At 35.3% G+C, this 16,407-nt stretch overlaps 1 protein-coding gene across 1 annotated transcript in view; it reads left to right on the top strand.

Annotated features, from left to right (window-relative positions):
- The window catches only part of HERC1 (HECT and RLD domain containing E3 ubiquitin protein ligase family member 1), a gene marked incomplete at its 5' end in the record, with an annotated part of 50,248 nt that overhangs the window by 18,343 nt on the left and 15,498 nt on the right, over window positions 1-16,407 (top strand). Inside the window, 16 exons of the mRNA XM_009582817.1 lie at window positions 255-475; window positions 1,685-1,953; window positions 2,478-2,530; window positions 3,768-3,968; window positions 4,591-4,765; window positions 5,499-5,769; window positions 6,649-6,862; window positions 7,678-7,883; window positions 8,276-8,403; window positions 10,188-10,315; window positions 11,563-11,763; window positions 12,623-12,753; window positions 13,809-14,008; window positions 14,472-14,586; window positions 15,139-15,285; window positions 15,818-15,919. Of these exons, the coding sequence (XP_009581112.1) occupies window positions 255-475; window positions 1,685-1,953; window positions 2,478-2,530; window positions 3,768-3,968; window positions 4,591-4,765; window positions 5,499-5,769; window positions 6,649-6,862; window positions 7,678-7,883; window positions 8,276-8,403; window positions 10,188-10,315; window positions 11,563-11,763; window positions 12,623-12,753; window positions 13,809-14,008; window positions 14,472-14,586; window positions 15,139-15,285; window positions 15,818-15,919 (2,762 nt within the window). The remainder of the gene's footprint in view (window positions 1-254; window positions 476-1,684; window positions 1,954-2,477; window positions 2,531-3,767; window positions 3,969-4,590; window positions 4,766-5,498; window positions 5,770-6,648; window positions 6,863-7,677; window positions 7,884-8,275; window positions 8,404-10,187; window positions 10,316-11,562; window positions 11,764-12,622; window positions 12,754-13,808; window positions 14,009-14,471; window positions 14,587-15,138; window positions 15,286-15,817; window positions 15,920-16,407) is intronic.

The raw sequence follows: 16,407 nt of genomic DNA, 5'->3' as shown, positions 1-16,407 counted from the left end.
ACTGGAAGACTTCCAAGGTCTTTGCTTATCCAGTAAGTGAAGAGGAGGGGGATTGGTACTTAGCATGAAAATTACAAAACTCTCCTTCACATATGTATATCAGTGTATATTTAACTTAAGTGTTTTATGTGGTAATAAGTAGATTATGTTTAGCAGAAAAGTTGAAAACAAAACAAAAGGAAGTTGAAAGTACAGTCATCTTTATTACATGTGAAATAAAAGTACTACTTTCCTTTTATTTTTTTTTACTTAAGCGGGATTATACCGCTCTGTACAGGCCCACAGGAATCAGAGTCGAAGAGAAGGGATATCTTTGCAGCAAGATCCAGGGGCGCTTTATGACTTCAACTTGGATGAGGAGTTGGAAATTGACCTTGATGATGAAGCAATGGAAGCTATGTTTGGGCAAGACCTGGCTAGTGATAATGATATTCTGGGAATGTGGATCCCGGAGGTATTGGATTGGCCTACCTGGGTGTGTGTGACTGCAGCGGGGGCTGCTTTAACTTACTGCTTTTTGCATGTTCATGTTTTTAAATTTAAAGTAACATGCATATGCTTATAGCCTGTTTGAAAATACCTTACTAAATGCCAGCAATGCTTAAAATCATCTTGCATTTTGTAGCTTCACTTTTAGATTAAGAATAGTGCTTTCTTGTTTTTCTTGCTCTGCATTTCTACATGTACATAGTTTTCTTTCTCCCTCCCCTGAGAGATGAGAACAGAACTAGTATAGTTGTTGTTTTGATGATATCACTTAGAAATCAAGTAGGTGCTCCAGATTTCTTAGCTGTATGGGATTACAAACACAGCTGTAAATGTTTGTTCTATTTTAAAAAAAAAAAAAATCTCATCTGTAGCAACATTAATTTGCGCTTAAATCAGTTTTTCTTAATTTAGTCATGTCATGTATTTCATTCTCTGGGAGGGATATGGTGACAGTCCTCACTCAGTTGTTGTATAGCCCACTAAAAATACATTTGAGGTAGAAAAGAAATACAATAACAGCAGCTTGTTAATCTTTGGATTATCCATGTCGAATTGGATAAGCAACCCATTAGGCTAAGCTTTCGTCTCTTAATTATGATGTTACCTGACTCTGATATGGAAGCAAGTTTCAGTATGCATATTGAATTTTTCAGAGAGCTTGTTTCACTGGAACATCACAATGAAATTACTGACTTAGGACGGAAATACAATGATAGAAGAATGAACTTTATATTCAGACAAAACCTCAGAATTTATTGACACAAGTGATAATTATTGTTGCTCAGTAAATGTAAAGTCCAATTGTCTGAAAAAAAAAAGGATTCTTTTTCCTTTGTTGGATTTAGTCTAGTCAAGTTCTGAGGAGAACCGGATAAAGACAGCATTGAATGTGAACTGAATATGTGAAAAGTTATACTGTCAAGAATTTTGAGTCAGATTTGAAATGAAATAGGAAAATCTCATCCTCTGAAACTTTACTTCCGAATGTTTTTCCTGTTCTGAGATGGTCTGCTCTTCATTATGTCATAAACTGTCTATTTCTGCTTTGCTTTTGTGCAAGTTAACCATATAACTATCACTCTGTGTGTGTAACAGAAATGGGCAGGAACATCCACCTAAGAATATTGGCCTATTTTATATCTAATATGAAGATACTTGTTCTGTACATATAACATGTGAAAATCTTACTATGCAGCATGTTTGTGAATCTGAAGACAGAGAAGAAGTAGTGGTTTGTGAACTGTGTGAATCCAGTGTTGTCAGCTTCAATCAACACATGAAAAGAAACCACCCAGGCTGTGGTCGTAGTGCAAATCGCCAGGGCTATCGTAGCAATGGTTCTTATGTAGATGGATGGTTTGGTGGTGAATGTGGAAGCGGAAATCCTTACTATTTATTGTGTGGCGTCTGCAGAGAGAAATACTTAGCCCTGAAGAATAAATCTAAAACGTCGACTTCTGAAAGGTACGGAAGTACAAGATGGTGGAATACTCTGTGTAAAGAAAGGAAACAACGTAAAAATGTTTACTAGCATCAGCATTTTAAGAATTTGATTGAAGAAATTAAATTCCTAGAATTTGTCTTTATTTATTTTAACTGAGGCTTAAAATCATTCTCTGTATTCAACAAATGCATATTTAGAAAAACGGCTGTCTTGCTATTTCTATTTTTTAAATTAAAAACAAGGAATTATTTCTTGAGATGTTGCCTACTCTTGTTGACTTTTGAAAACTTCCTTTTTCAATTTTGTCTGATAATTCCCATTTTTTATGGGCCTTTCTCACATTAGTACTGCAAATGCTTCCCCCCTTCACAGACACTTTTAGAAGCACTTTATTTATCTCTCTGTTACTAGCCATTTCCAGAAATCATATATACATTGACCTAACAGTAAAGTAACTTAATAGTAAACCAAGTTTAAAATTATTATGCATATATGTAAATTATTAGATCTGTTCAGTTATTTTCTTTGTTATTTTTTCATACAGGTACAAAGGCCAGGCTCCTGATTTAATAGGTAAACAAGACAGTGTCTATGAAGGTATGTTTTTAAGTTGCTGAAGATATTAAATACTTCGCACTTGCACAGTGTTTTATTTTTCCATAAAGGTACTTCCATGCAAATAAACCTGTTATGAAACTGTACATGAAGGTATAGTTTAAAATCTTATTCTGACTATGTGTAGTATTTTAATTTTTTTTTTAGTTCAAATGGGAAAAAAAATCAGTGACATTTTTTCCCACGTCTTTCATCTAAGTAGCTGAAATGGCAAATACTTAACTTTGGGTCATAAGGTATTGTGGATAGATGTTATATCCAGAATTGCACATACAGAGCCTTATGTTCAAATACATTTCTTCAGCTGCCTTTGTAGGAGAAGTTAATTAGCTTAAGCTAGAGTCTCAAAAATCTGCCATTAGGCTTATTCCTACTTTTTCTGCCTTTGTACTAGCTGAGAGTGTACTTTTCACTTTAAACAGATTATTTGTAGCAATTGTAAAAAAAACTTTTCCAAGATGATTCTTTGATTCTGGGCCTTTCTGTAGCTTGTATGAGCGCAATTGTATGATTTACCACATTTGTCTATTGAAGAGTAAATGAGCGCTCTGGACTTAACAGCAAGTCCATCTTCCAATAGATAAAAGGTGTTCAGATCCTCCTGTATAGGGAGTGAGATAGAGCGGGATGGATAAGTAAATGTAAGTTGACTTCTGTGTAAATGGTTGGGAAGTGAATGGAATGCATAACTGAATTACAATTATAGTGCTTTTTCTTCCCCCTCCCCTCCCCCCGCAAAAGAAAAGCAAAAGCCTGGGTGTACAATTATGACCTAAGAACTTGTGCATACTTTTTTGATAAATACGAAGACCAGAAGTTTTTAGTATCTGTCTTTACTATTGAGTCCTTTGGAATATGCACCTGTTACCGTGATTTAAAGCACAACTGTATGTCTACACTTTTCACTATATTCCAGGTTTTGGAGTTGTTTTGTGCTAGATGTGATGACCTCTCATTTCTGTGTTTTAAAAAAAACAGCTAGTTTCGTGGAAGATTCTCTGAAGCATCAAACTCTGCAGTAGAAATAAAGATCAAATTTAATGGAGAGGGGCAAGAGCGGGATTTTGTTTTTCTGATTTCCAATGTTTTGTCTATGTCAACATAAAAGATGAGTTTTTAAGACTTCTATGTTGCAGATTACAATCCACATTTTGTACCATGTATTGGTTTTTAATTTTAGCTTTTGTAACGAAGTCTGATTCTATTTCTCCAATTCTAGAAGACTGGGATATGTTAGATGTAGACGAAGATGAAAAGCTGACAGGAGAAGAGGAATTTGAGTTACTGGCTGGACCTCTTGGGTTGAACGATCGACGTATTGTACCTGAACCTGTACAGTTCCCTGACAGTGACCCTCTGGGTGCTTCAGTTGCAATGGTGACAGCCACCAACAGTATGGAAGAAACATTGATGCAAATAGGTAAATTTGAAATGCGTTTCATTCAAAGAACAAATACCTCCCCTTTGGTATGATTTTATAGGGGCAATGCAATATTTTGACAATCTTTCCTGCCTCCCACCATGAGGAAGTGAAGACAAGGTTCTAAATTGTCCTTTTATTATAGAGAGTTAGAGAGAGGAGTGTGAGGCATTTATATTGGCAGAAGGCTTGAAGCTTTGATTTACTAATAAAACTGTGACTGTAGTCCTACAGTGGATGTCAGTAGCGTGTTTTGCAGAACTCGAAGATGGATTTATGGATTTAAGTTAGGACTTACTGACCAGCCTATTGAAATGCTGGATCAATATGTAAGTTTGTAGGCCCCTCTAACGGAAAAGGGAAACAGAGGAATTAATGTTAATTTGAGTATTGTCAAGTTGTGCTCATCTATCTTTGAAAATAAGGAATAACTAAATTATGGAGTGTATTTCAGGAGTGTATTTTCCTCTCAGTCATTATCACTATAGTTCTGTATGTATGAAATGTTGAAAAATTAGTAAGTAATTTGAAAGCTTAGGCCAAATTTGCTTCTGCGCTTATTACTATATGATAACGTTTTGTTTTTCTTTAAATACTAACACAAATCATCATTATTTCCAAGGCTGTCATGGCTCTATAGAAAAAAGTTCTTCTGGCAGGATAACCTTAGGAGAACAAGCAGCTGCCCTAGTAAATCCACATGACCGTGTTATGGCTCTAAGAAGAGTGACAGCTGCCGCTCAAGTCCTCCTTGCAAGAACTATGGTTATGAGAGCGCTCTCACTTTTGTCTGTCAGGTTTGTGGCATCCTTGGCAACACTTCCACATTTCCATTTGGAACCAGTTATCAAGTTATGTTTGATAGGGATGCAGTTTTAGGCTATTTGGGAAAGTGATTCTCATTTTACATACTTATATCATACTATTAAGAGAAAAAGTTCTGTTGATTTTGTTCTTTTGAACCCTATCTTCAAACTTTATGAAAGAAACTTCTACATCTTATATGGAAAGTGGACGCCAGTAGTATCAGCCATTCAGAACATAAAGATGCTGTGTTTGTCAGTGAGTTTTTGTTCAAGGCAAGTATTAGAACTTAGAGGTAAACGTTAGAGGAAAGAAGATGAAGTGAAGGAGTTGATGGGATATGAGGATTTAAAAACTGGCTTTGTACAAGATACCCATGCAACTATGAAGACATTGCAGAGATCTGACATGTACATGTGCATATTGTCATAGCATAACTCTAAACATGAATTATCCATGTAACTTTGTTTATGAGTGCTTCCAGGTAAACTCATGGATTTTTGCTAGGGCAAGTCTTTAATGTGTTTTTGTCTTCAGCTTAAAAGAAAAGGAGTGGAGAGGCTGCAGGTTCATTTCTCTTTCTTCCCCTTCCCTCTACATGGTAACAATGTCCAGCTAATCAAACAGGCAGTGTTCACTAATGCTTTGGGAATAGTTTTATCCAAACATAACTTTCTTTTAAAATGTACTAACAAAACCAAGAGCATTTATATTCATTTTTGACAGTGGTTCCAGTTGTAGCCTGGCAGCTGGTCTTGAATCCTTGGGATTAACAGATATCAGAACTTTGGTTCGTTTAATGTGCCTCGCTGCAGCAGGGAGAGCAGGCCTCTCCACAAGTCCATCCACTGTGTCAAGTTCAACAGAGCGATCTAGAGGAATACACAGCAAAACAAGCAAGCCTATATCTTGTCTTGCCTATCTGAGTACAGCAGTAGGCTGTTTGGCATCAAACACTCCTAGTGCTGCAAAACTGCTGGTACAGTTATGTACACAGGTAGGACTGTTATTTCAACATAAATATTTATATTAAACTTATACATGAGATGAAGCAATCCATTTTGTACATATTGGTATTTTGTGCTTTTATCTTCTGAACTGTGATGAGACTGCCTTCAGTTTGAGGATCTCCTTAGAGTTCTTGTTTATGGCTTTGCACAAGGGTATGTTTTATTGTTGGTAAAAATTAAGTAACTTTACATTTATTTGCGCAGTACTCTTTTCAAATGGAGAAAAATGGATGTGGTTTTTGTATGCATAGGGTTTTTCTGTTAAAGTTTTGGGTTTTCTAACTGAGTCAACTATACGTGGAGCACAGATTGTTTATATTTAGAAAAAGATTATCTGCAGCTGTGGACATGCAGCAGGATTTCATATGTATCGGGAAACTTCTAAGCAATGAGAGTAATAGTTTTGTTCTTCTGAGTTTGAAATATAATTGTGGAGAAATACGAGTGTTGGATGGGATAATGGATTTTATTATGTGTTACTGCTTTTTATCCTACCACTAGGTGCATAACTTTATAAAAAGTTTTTCTATAAGCTCCTTAGTTCTTGCTGATATTCTTGGTTACTTGATACTTTTTTTTCTTTTTTTTCTTTTTTTTTTTTAATTTTTTTATATCCCTGGATCTGGATATTCGGTTCCATTAAGACCGGGTATTCCCCAGGGCAGAAGGCTTAAATTCCATATTGATGGAATACATGATACATGATCTTTGCCTGTTAAAATAAAAATGGTTGGGAGCTGAAAATTTCTGAAAAAAAAATTGAAAATCTTTAAAACTCTGCATGATTTATTCAACTAAAGACGTTTTCTAAAATTGATTTTTCTGTTTGTTCTGGTTATTTATTGTCTTTAATTATTTATTTTTAGAATTTGATTTCTGCAGCAACTGGTGTAAACTTGACAACAGTTGATGATCCAATTCAGCGAAAATTTTTGCCAAGTTTTTTAAGAGGGATTGCAGAAGAAAACAAACTTGTCACATCTCCGAATTTTGTGGTTACTCAAGCACTTGTAGCATTGTTGGCAGACAAAGGGGCCAAACTGAGGCCAAATTATGATAAAGCAGAAATTGAAAAGAAAGGTATGATACAGCTTTGTTTTTAAATGTTAATTATTAAATCTTCAATTCCTCATTTATATTTAAGGAGAGACTTCCTAGAATAATGTATAAATAAATACACTCTCAAAAATGTACAAAACTTGTATTAATCAAAGTAATCTTACAGTTTAGTACGCAAATTTTACTTAGAAATATGACCTTATTACATAGTTGCATCTTTTGCCACTTTAAAAAAAATCTGAACATATGTGTATTCAAAGCCATATAGCTAAGACATTCAGTCTCGGTTGTGCCACCTAATGAAATTACAGGGAATAACAGTTGACTGCTGCCACCAAAGTACTGTTCTGTCTCTGACACAGAAAGTTGTGCGGTCTCTGCTGGGAGAGGTCAGGGAGCCAGAAAGCAACTGCTGTGCCTCAACACCAGGCTGTTGCTGTGTTAAAGGGAGGGAAGGACATAGCAATGGCAGCAGCTTATCTGTCAGAGGAGGCATTTTCCTGTTCAGAAAGCACTTGCTCTTTGAGCAACCATTTTCCATATGGTGGGAATAAGAATATTTGTAATTCTATTCTTAAGGTTTTTTTGTGACATTTTAAAGGAGGTTATTTTTCTCTTAGTGTCAGAAGCGTGTTTTTTGTAATAGTTAATATGATTGCAATGTTGTTATAAGACGTTTGTTAATATCTTTCTTTTTTTCTGGAAATTATGGCTAATGCTGTGTTCGTTTGTGTAATTCTGTTTGGTACTCATCTAGGCATCATCTCATTGTTTTGTTTAAGCAGGTTTAATTGCCCATTTGTATGCCCATCCTTCCTATGATCCTTCTGCTGTAGGCCCTCTGGAGCTGGCTAATGCACTAGCAGCTTGCTGCCTCTCTTCAAGGTTATCTTCACAACATAGGCAGTGGGCTGCTCAGCAGCTGGTGCGAACTCTTGCAGCACATGATCGAGATAATCAAACTATTCCTCAGACCCTCGCTGATATGGGGGGAGACTTACGAAAATGTTCCTTCATAAAATTAGAGGCTCATCAGAACAGGGTAAGCATGGTTTCTCCCAAAATCGCATTAATGTAAAATACAGAAAAAGTAAAATACTATTATTTTACAAAAAATCTTTTCTTAGACTAGATATTAATTTGCATTAATTTTTCTGTCATAGTAGTTAACGTCTTTGTCCAGTATTCTGTGCAATAGTGGCCTGTGGAGCATGGGTCTGAACAAAGTGTAGCATCCTTATAAATCATGCTTAATTACAGTACACAATACTGTAAAAGTAGAAAAATATATCTTGTTTGATTGTTACAGTGTATTTCAATAATGTGGCTAATGCTCTGTCCCATTGGTTAATGTTTGCTTAATATTAATGAAGAAACATACCTAAGCTTTATATTTAAATTCCAGTTTTGCCATGGTTACTTTGGTATTTGTAGGTCATGACATGTGTTTGGTGCAATAAAAAGGGACTTTTGGCAACTAGTGGAAATGATGGCACCATAAGAGTATGGAATGTTACTAAGAAGCAGTATTCATTGCAACAAACGTGTGTGCTCAACAAGCTGTAAGTGGATTCTTTATAATAGTCAGATATTTAATTTAAGCTGTAATTGTGCGAGATAACGAAAAGAGCCAACCCTGCAATATCTCCTGCACAGACATTCTCTCATTTTTTTCTCTGGGACTGTTGCTGTGTTTATGGCATGCAAAGTAAATTAAATAGCTTAAAACTGAAAACAGAACTTAAATATCAAGCTGATAAGTTGGTATAAAGAGATTGCGTTAAAGCTGTTTAAAGGTATTCTTAATTAATTCATATAATGAGAAATGGGTAAAATAAAAACTGTAAGGGACTGTCATATGAAAAAAATGTGAATATCCCTTCAGTGGGTTCCAGTGGACAGTTCCAGCATATAACATGATAATTACGAGTGTGGTGGTTTGATCCAGCGTGAAAAAAGAATTTGTGACTTCTGGGATTCAGGAACTGAGCATAATTCTTCCTGATGAGCGTGTCTGGGAAGTACTTTTGTATCATTTGGATGTGTCCAAAAAAGAAGAAACAAAAAGAAAAGATTAAAATCTAATTCTTTAGTACAGCTTAGGTGAGTTTAACTCAGGAGAATGAAGAAACAATAGTGAACTAGAAGGTTGTTTCTTGATGATTTCTTAGGGATCGTTTTAGTTCATGTTTGCTTGCTACTGCTAGATGCTGCCTTAAAAGGAATAAACGGAATGACATAACTTGACTTCAGAAGATAGTAATGAGCATCTTCGTTTAATGGCGATGATCTATTATTCTTGTGGCAGAAAAGCGTGCAGGAGATTCAGAATTCAGTACTTTAGTGGGCTTCATTCCTAACAATCTCAATAATGACTTTAAATACAAATATAACACAACTGTATTTTTATTCTTTATTGCAGTGGGTAAGTGCCAGTTCATCTTTAAAGGTAGAATTATTTTTTTTAGTCCTTAGAAATGAGCAGATGAAAAGGCATTATTCCTTCTTTTTGATAGAGTTATATCCTCTTTCTGTGAGAATGCTTTTTGGTTTTCTGAGTTCGGAGGAATGTTATTTAAATGCTACTAGATTACTATTCCCTGACACAGTATTACTACCTGTTATGTTAACTTTTTATGTTAATAGTGTTAGTAAGTTAATGTCGTTAATAATAGTTACAACATCCCATTACCTGCTGTATTCACAAATTAAATGTCTCCTGCTTAAGCAAGAACACACCAAAGGTGTGCATCCTCATTATCTTCAAAAAAACAGGGGTGATACGGTATTTGGCCTACAATATGCATCCTGGCAATATTAGCCTTCATTTTCCTGTTACTAAAACCAGTAAAAACTGTTCCTGTCATGTATGACCTTAAAACGTACCAGTGGTCCTGTTACAGTTGGCCAAAGCAAACCGTGAAGTAGAATTTTAGACAGTGTAACAATATTGTAAGCTAGAATTGAAAGCAAGATGTACCTCTTTCACTTCTTTTGTCCAAGCTATTCTGTTTCATTTCATGACTTCCCAGAAAGTTTTTCCCTCACCAAAAAAGATCTTAAATTTGAGATATAAATAGGTAAAGTTAAAGATAATTAAACTTATTTTTCTAATTGAAACCTAACTTCAAATTTCTCACTGTGGAAAAAAATGGTATCTCATTCTGTAATTCGAAGTGTTTTTAAATAAAATATAGAACTATGAGCAGAAAAATTTGTTACGTAAATCTGCAGTGATGGCAGGACTCCTCTAGATTTTAACTCAGATAGTTCATTAATTCTATGTTTTCCTGTCTGCTTAAAGGAAATGCCCTTTTTTTAATTGCATTATTTTATTCTATTGTAGAGAAGGTGATTCTGAAGAAAGTCTGGGATCACCCAGTGACCTTAGTTTGTCTCTTGTCTGTTGGAGCATCAGCGGCAAGTATCTGGCTGGAGCTACAGAAAAGATGGTGAACATATGGCAAGTCAATGGTATGCTCTTAGCTACCTGTGACACTTCATGGTACAATGTATTTCTAGAGTAGCTGCTAAGTTACTGAATATTTGTTTACCAAAGTATTTAACTGTGTGTGCTCTCCAGTTTAAATGCCTACCATCTTCCATAGTATCTTCTAAACATTTAATTACAGGAAGGCATTAACCACAAATGGATGTGTGATTTACAATTAATTCAGTAGAAAACTGAACAGCATATGATTCTTGTTGAATCGGAAGTGTTTAGTTGTGAGGCTTGATCGCTCTTAGCAATTTTTGTCTGTAAATACTATCTTTCTATAGTCTGCAAGAATTACGTTTGTACATGCAACAGGGAGAATGCAAAAATTGACTGAAATAGATGGAGGGAAGGACTGCATCACTCTAGACATCCAAGCTAGATGGAATGTCTTCTAATGAGAGTAGAATAAGTGAGCTTGGTTTATTTATTTGAACAAAAGATTCTTGGAGGAAGACGCTTATAAATAAATACATTAGGAAGACAAACTCTAGGAGAAGACCAGGGAGAAAAAGCAGCTATGTAAGCAAATGGATAGTGTTGACACAAGAAGAAATGTGAATAAATTGGCCATGAATAACTTCAAGAAAGTTTCTAATATTCAAAAGATGGTGATCGCATATTTTATAAGGAGGAATGACACCTGGGGAAGAAATACTATAAAATTAGTTAGCTGAATTTATGAGATTGTGTTGTCATAGAGAGGACTGACCCTGATCCAGGAAAGGCTCTTTCCAATTCCTTGGTTCAGTTTGCGAGCATCTTTAAGTGGATTGTCTTGTATTTTTACTGTTACTTATGCTGCAATTGACTAATCCAGCATAATACCTTTAGAACGCCTGTGAGAGAAAGAATATTAATCACTTTGTCATTTGTAATCTCTGAAAAGTCATTCTGTTGTTTTGCACTTAAGAAAATCACCAGTTACACTGCCCATGTTAATAGACAGTCCACAAGAAAAGTATAAGTTTACTGAATACTGAAGAACTTAGCTTCCTGCCTTAACAAAACCACGTAACTTGACTGATAATTGAGATTTGTTAGCTAGATTTTGTGTTTGCATAGATTAGTGGACCATTGCTTCGTAGGCTTGTAACTTACATGAATTTGTAATGTATCCTAGCTCTAAATAGGATCTCTTGATATTTTCCCATGGAAAGTATTTTTGTTGTTTTCTTTTCTTTATAAAGATGAAGTAGTTTTAAAAGACTTTTTGGGCTCCTAGGAGGAAAAGGATTATTAGATCTTCAGCCTCACTGGGTATCTGCTCTAGCTTGGCCAGAAGAAGGGCCAGCTGCAGCATGGACAGGAGATGCTCCAGAATTATTATTAATTGGTCGTATGGATGGATCTCTTGGTCTTATTGAAGTTGTAGATATTTCAACCATGCACCGGCTAGAACTGGAACACTGCTACAGAAAGGATGGTAGGTGACTGTATCAGTATTTAAGTAGAAAATAAATTATGAACACCCTCCCCCTTTTTTTTTAATTAAGCAAGTATATAATCTCATTTTTTTGTTATTGTTTATGGGATGTGACTTCTGGTACTTTACCTGCAAGCATCATTCGCTTGCGTTCATGGGAGGAGAAAAGTCTGTGGGATCTCCATCTGCACCCTGATTCCCCTACAGCAGAGGCAAACCATTTGTAGCAACCTAGTCAAATCCTGACATTCCTTGCCATCGTATAAAATCCATATAGATTCCCTGCAGTGTCTGCTCTGTCTACAGATAGCATGTAGTCAGTGTCATTTGAATTACTGAATTATTGCCATTTTTCCTTTGTAGTTCCAGCCCCAGGGGACATCAAGTAGCTCATCTTTGGTAGCATTGTGTGGTTTTGCATATTGCTTCTTCAGGAAATTTGCAGATTTTTTGGCAGAATCAAGTGAGGCAGTACCTACATGCTAAGAAAGGCTCCAGTTGGTTTCAATACTTTTCTTAGAAGCATCCCTATCTCAGATACATGTGTATCCAAGAGTCAGTCTACTTTTTTCTTTTCCCTAGCCTGGTTCTTTTCACCATGTCAGGAATATAAGTTCAATTATTTTAATAAAAAGAAGAAGAATGAAAAAACTATCACAAAATAATCTCAACAGCTGTCATTACAGTGGCGCTCAGTTTTAACTTTACTGTACAAATTCAAGAAAATTTTCAGACCAAAAGTATGTTGAGTAACCTTGTGTTATACCTTCATATTTTAGACAATTGCACTGCAAAAACCTCTTTCGCAGGAGTGAAGTTCAATTTAGTTTAATTAATTTTGTGTTGTCTGTTTACGTAGTGTCTGTCACATGCCTTGCCTGGTTCAGTGAAGACAGACCATTTGCAGTTGGCTATTCAGATGGAAAATTGCTAGTAGGAACAAAGGAACCACTTGAAAAAGGAGGAATCGTTCTAGTTGATGCACATAAGGTAGAGTTAGTCTTTTTAAAAATAATGTATAGTTTTTGTAGGTAAAGATCTGTTTAAGCTATTTTCTGTATTTGAAAGCTATTTATAAAGTCAAGTGCAGATTATTTTAAGAACACATACTTATTTCTGATACACATGTTAAACACTATATTTTAAAGGAACAATCTATGAAATTAAAAAAAAAGAAAAATAAATTGTATAGCCTTTTTTGCTATTAGAGGTTGTGAAATGTATGTACATACAGCGACAGAAGTGTATTAAGGACACAGCTATGCATGTCTGGATTTAAAAGACTGTAGTACTTTTCTTTTGTAAAAGTGCTCATAATAAATTCTAATTTTGGTTGTGTCACACGTTTTTGTAAAGCTTAAGTTCCTGTGCAAATCAAGTATGTTTTTCTAAATATGCAGCAGCAAAAGTTTAGATCCTTCACTTGGCTAGTATGTAATAATAAGTCATTAATAGTCCATAAATGATTTCTTAGGCTAAGAGGAGAATTCCTCAAGTGTAGGTGTAGTAAAAGCATCTTGAGTGCTTCCATGAACTGGTCTTGGTATTTGAAGCGTGGTAGTCACAGAAATGAGCATGCTGTGACAATAAAACTATACTTGGCTTTTCCACTGTGGGCTGTTCTCCTTTCCTACCTCAGTTAGACTCAAAGTTACATCTGGCCCATTGCCTAATATGTTAATGAACCATGTACCATTAATGTAATTCATACTACAATTTTATAATATAAAAAAAGAAGGAAAAATTGTCTACTTCTTTGGGAAAAAAAAAATCAAGAAAGGTGTGCAATGAAAAGAGAACTTTTTTTTCCCTATGCTTTCCCTTTAGTTCCTCTCAGGAACCTAGGATTTTATTTTAATTTGATAGTTCTGGAAAGTATTGTTACGATTTCATAATTGCAACTCACTATCTCTGTAATGATTTATTTGCGAATAAAATGTTCTTTGTTATTAATAAATAAACATTACATTAGCTCTGAAAGTTAAATTTTCTCTGTTCTTACTGTGTTACTTCATACCGACTTCTAATTTTTTTAAATCCAATAGGATATGATTGTTAGTATGAAGTGGGATCCAACTGGTAAGATTCTCCTGACATGTGCCAAAGAAGAAACAGTGAAACTCTGGGGATACATGGGAGGATGTTGGAGACGTCTGCATTCACTGTCCCATCCAGCTCTTGTGAATGGTATTGCCTGGTGTGCTCTTCCAGGGAAAGGACCCAAGTTACAGCTTTTGCTAGCCACGTATGTAATGTTTTTTACTGGTTTTGTAGCTCTTTTGCAGGTCTTTTCCACCAGTCTTTAGTGTTCAGAGCAAAGAAAAGTTCTGTCTTTTTTTTAAATAACATTAATTCAGTAAGCCAGTTGTCATGAGATCTATAAGGCTTCAGAATACAAATGGAAGGAGTGGCTCTGGTCATGTTACCAGCTGTTTTCTCCATGCCATGAGACCTGTGTATGGTGGTCCTGCTTGAAATTTTTTTGTTTTATTAAAGTATTTTTTCTGAGATTTTTTTCTGGTGTTAGTAAAAATTGAAAAGCTACGGGATGGGGGAAATAGGGAAGAATGCATTTATCCATTGGGAACATGCCTTTCCACTTTAGATGAATTGATACAGTATAGTTTTATAGGACGGTGGTGAAGACTACTGATATTTTAAGTTAATACCTTTACTTTGTTTTTCTGATTTATCCTGACTTCCTTTAGAGGATGCCACAATGGTTTGGTGTGTGTCTGGACTGTTCCCCAAGACATAGTAATCACACTGCAGTCCACCTCAACTTGCTTAGAAGGATGGTGGGACCAAGAAACAAGTGCCAAGGTAGAAGGAGTAAACTTGGTGTTTAAAAAATTCTCTTTGCTCGTTCCAAAACTGGGGGAGAAGAGTGTGAGCGAGTTACTCAAATCTCAACATTTCCTGAGAGAAGACATTTGCTAAAAAAAAAATGTATATTGCATTTGTATATGTGCAGGCATTTTCAGAACAGGAAATGAAAAATCACAGGTTTAAATGAATTTTATTTGGCTAAAGATTGTATTTTGATCTGTTTTCATTTTTTTAAAGTTGATAAATTTATACTAAAATTTAGTAAGAGTTTAAAGTGTTTCTAGATAAAATTAAATCAAGGTTAATTTCACCTACGTAAATTGTAATGTGGTCTTCAATGTTGACGGCATTTTGTAAGGGGAGAAAAGATAATGTGATAAAGATACTTGTAAAATATGATCATAGTATTGGTCTTTTTTATTATCTTATGGAAATTACCCCATCTCTACAGATGATCAGTATTTATTGCAGAATACAGAAGCTGTTATGCTATTTTGTTTTCTGTGAATAGTTCACAGTGTTCTATAACTAAGAAATAATTTGCAGGATGGATACAGAAAAGCAGTAGAAGTCAAGTGTGTATTTCAACTGAGAGGACATATTACTCCTGTTCGGACTGTTGCATTCAGTCCTGATGGACTGGCATTAGTATCTGGTGGACTTGGTGGTCTCATGAATATTTGGTCTTTACGGGTAAGATCATCTTTGATGTGGCATGATTCTTTTTTTAGTATGCATATCTAAAATGGCCAAAGCATCAGAATAGCTTCCCCCCCGCCCCCAGTACGTTAGAAACATTAGAGAAAGCATGGTATAAAATAATGGTATTAAATTATAAATAATAAAATAAAAATTGAAATTGCATTTAACATTGAAGTATTTTGTATTTTATGGTTCTACTGTTGATTCATGCTGTAGGCTTGGTCATGTTAGTTAGGCTTTGCAGAACCAGCCACTCTCTATAGTTGGAAACAATACTCTCTTACTTTGAGAACTTTTCCAAGAGTCAGATAATGTGGATTATTAAGCTATTATTATCCTTAATTATGTTATCTCCTTTGTATGATAAAAAAGCTAGATTTCTTTTTGCTTTCATATAAACATTTGTTTTTAAATAGTTACTGAACAGCTTGGGAGAATATCATCCCTTAGCAATGTGATTGCATGCATTTAAACAGAAAAGTAGCTGTGCATACACACTGACTCAAAACACTTCTTTCCTTAGGATGGTTCAGTATTACAGAGTGTTGTGATAGGTTCTGGAGCTATTCAGACTGCGGTATGGATACCTGAAGTTGGAGTAGCTGCTTGCTCTAACAGATCAAAGGTGACACTATATGTTAAAGTAATGTTCTTTCAAATTTTTTTTACTAAAAGAAAATGCCATTTGTCTGTCTTTATTTTTCCTTTCCTTTCTTTTCTTTTTTTTTTTTTTTTTTTAAATATGGAGATAGAAGTGTCTATCTAACTCTTTGTCCTGGTTTCGGCTGGGATAGGGTTAAATTTCTTGCTAGTGCTGTGTTTTGGATTTAGTATGAGGAGAATGTTGATAACACACTGATGTTTTCAGTTGTTGCTAAGTACCCTCCTAGTCCCCCCCAGCCGAACCCAGGACACACTTTTATTTTCAAGACACATTGTTTTGGCTTTCAACTATCACCTGACCCTAAAAAGAATGGGTTTTTTTAATAGTACCCCATGTTTAATTTGGGTGGACAGGGTGGAATCCTTCTGAGCCGGTGGTTATAAAGGATGCTGCACACTGGTTACATGAGCTTATCTATTTAATGGCAGGCGGCCAAAAAGGACAAACAA

The sequence above is a fragment of the Fulmarus glacialis genome, unplaced genomic scaffold, assembly GCF_000690835.1.
Source record: "Fulmarus glacialis isolate BGI_N327 unplaced genomic scaffold, ASM69083v1 scaffold14887, whole genome shotgun sequence".
Lineage (NCBI taxonomy): Eukaryota > Metazoa > Chordata > Aves > Procellariiformes > Procellariidae > Fulmarus > Fulmarus glacialis.
The sequence above is the reverse complement of the archived record's forward strand: the minus strand, read 5'-3'. Positions and strand labels throughout refer to the sequence as shown.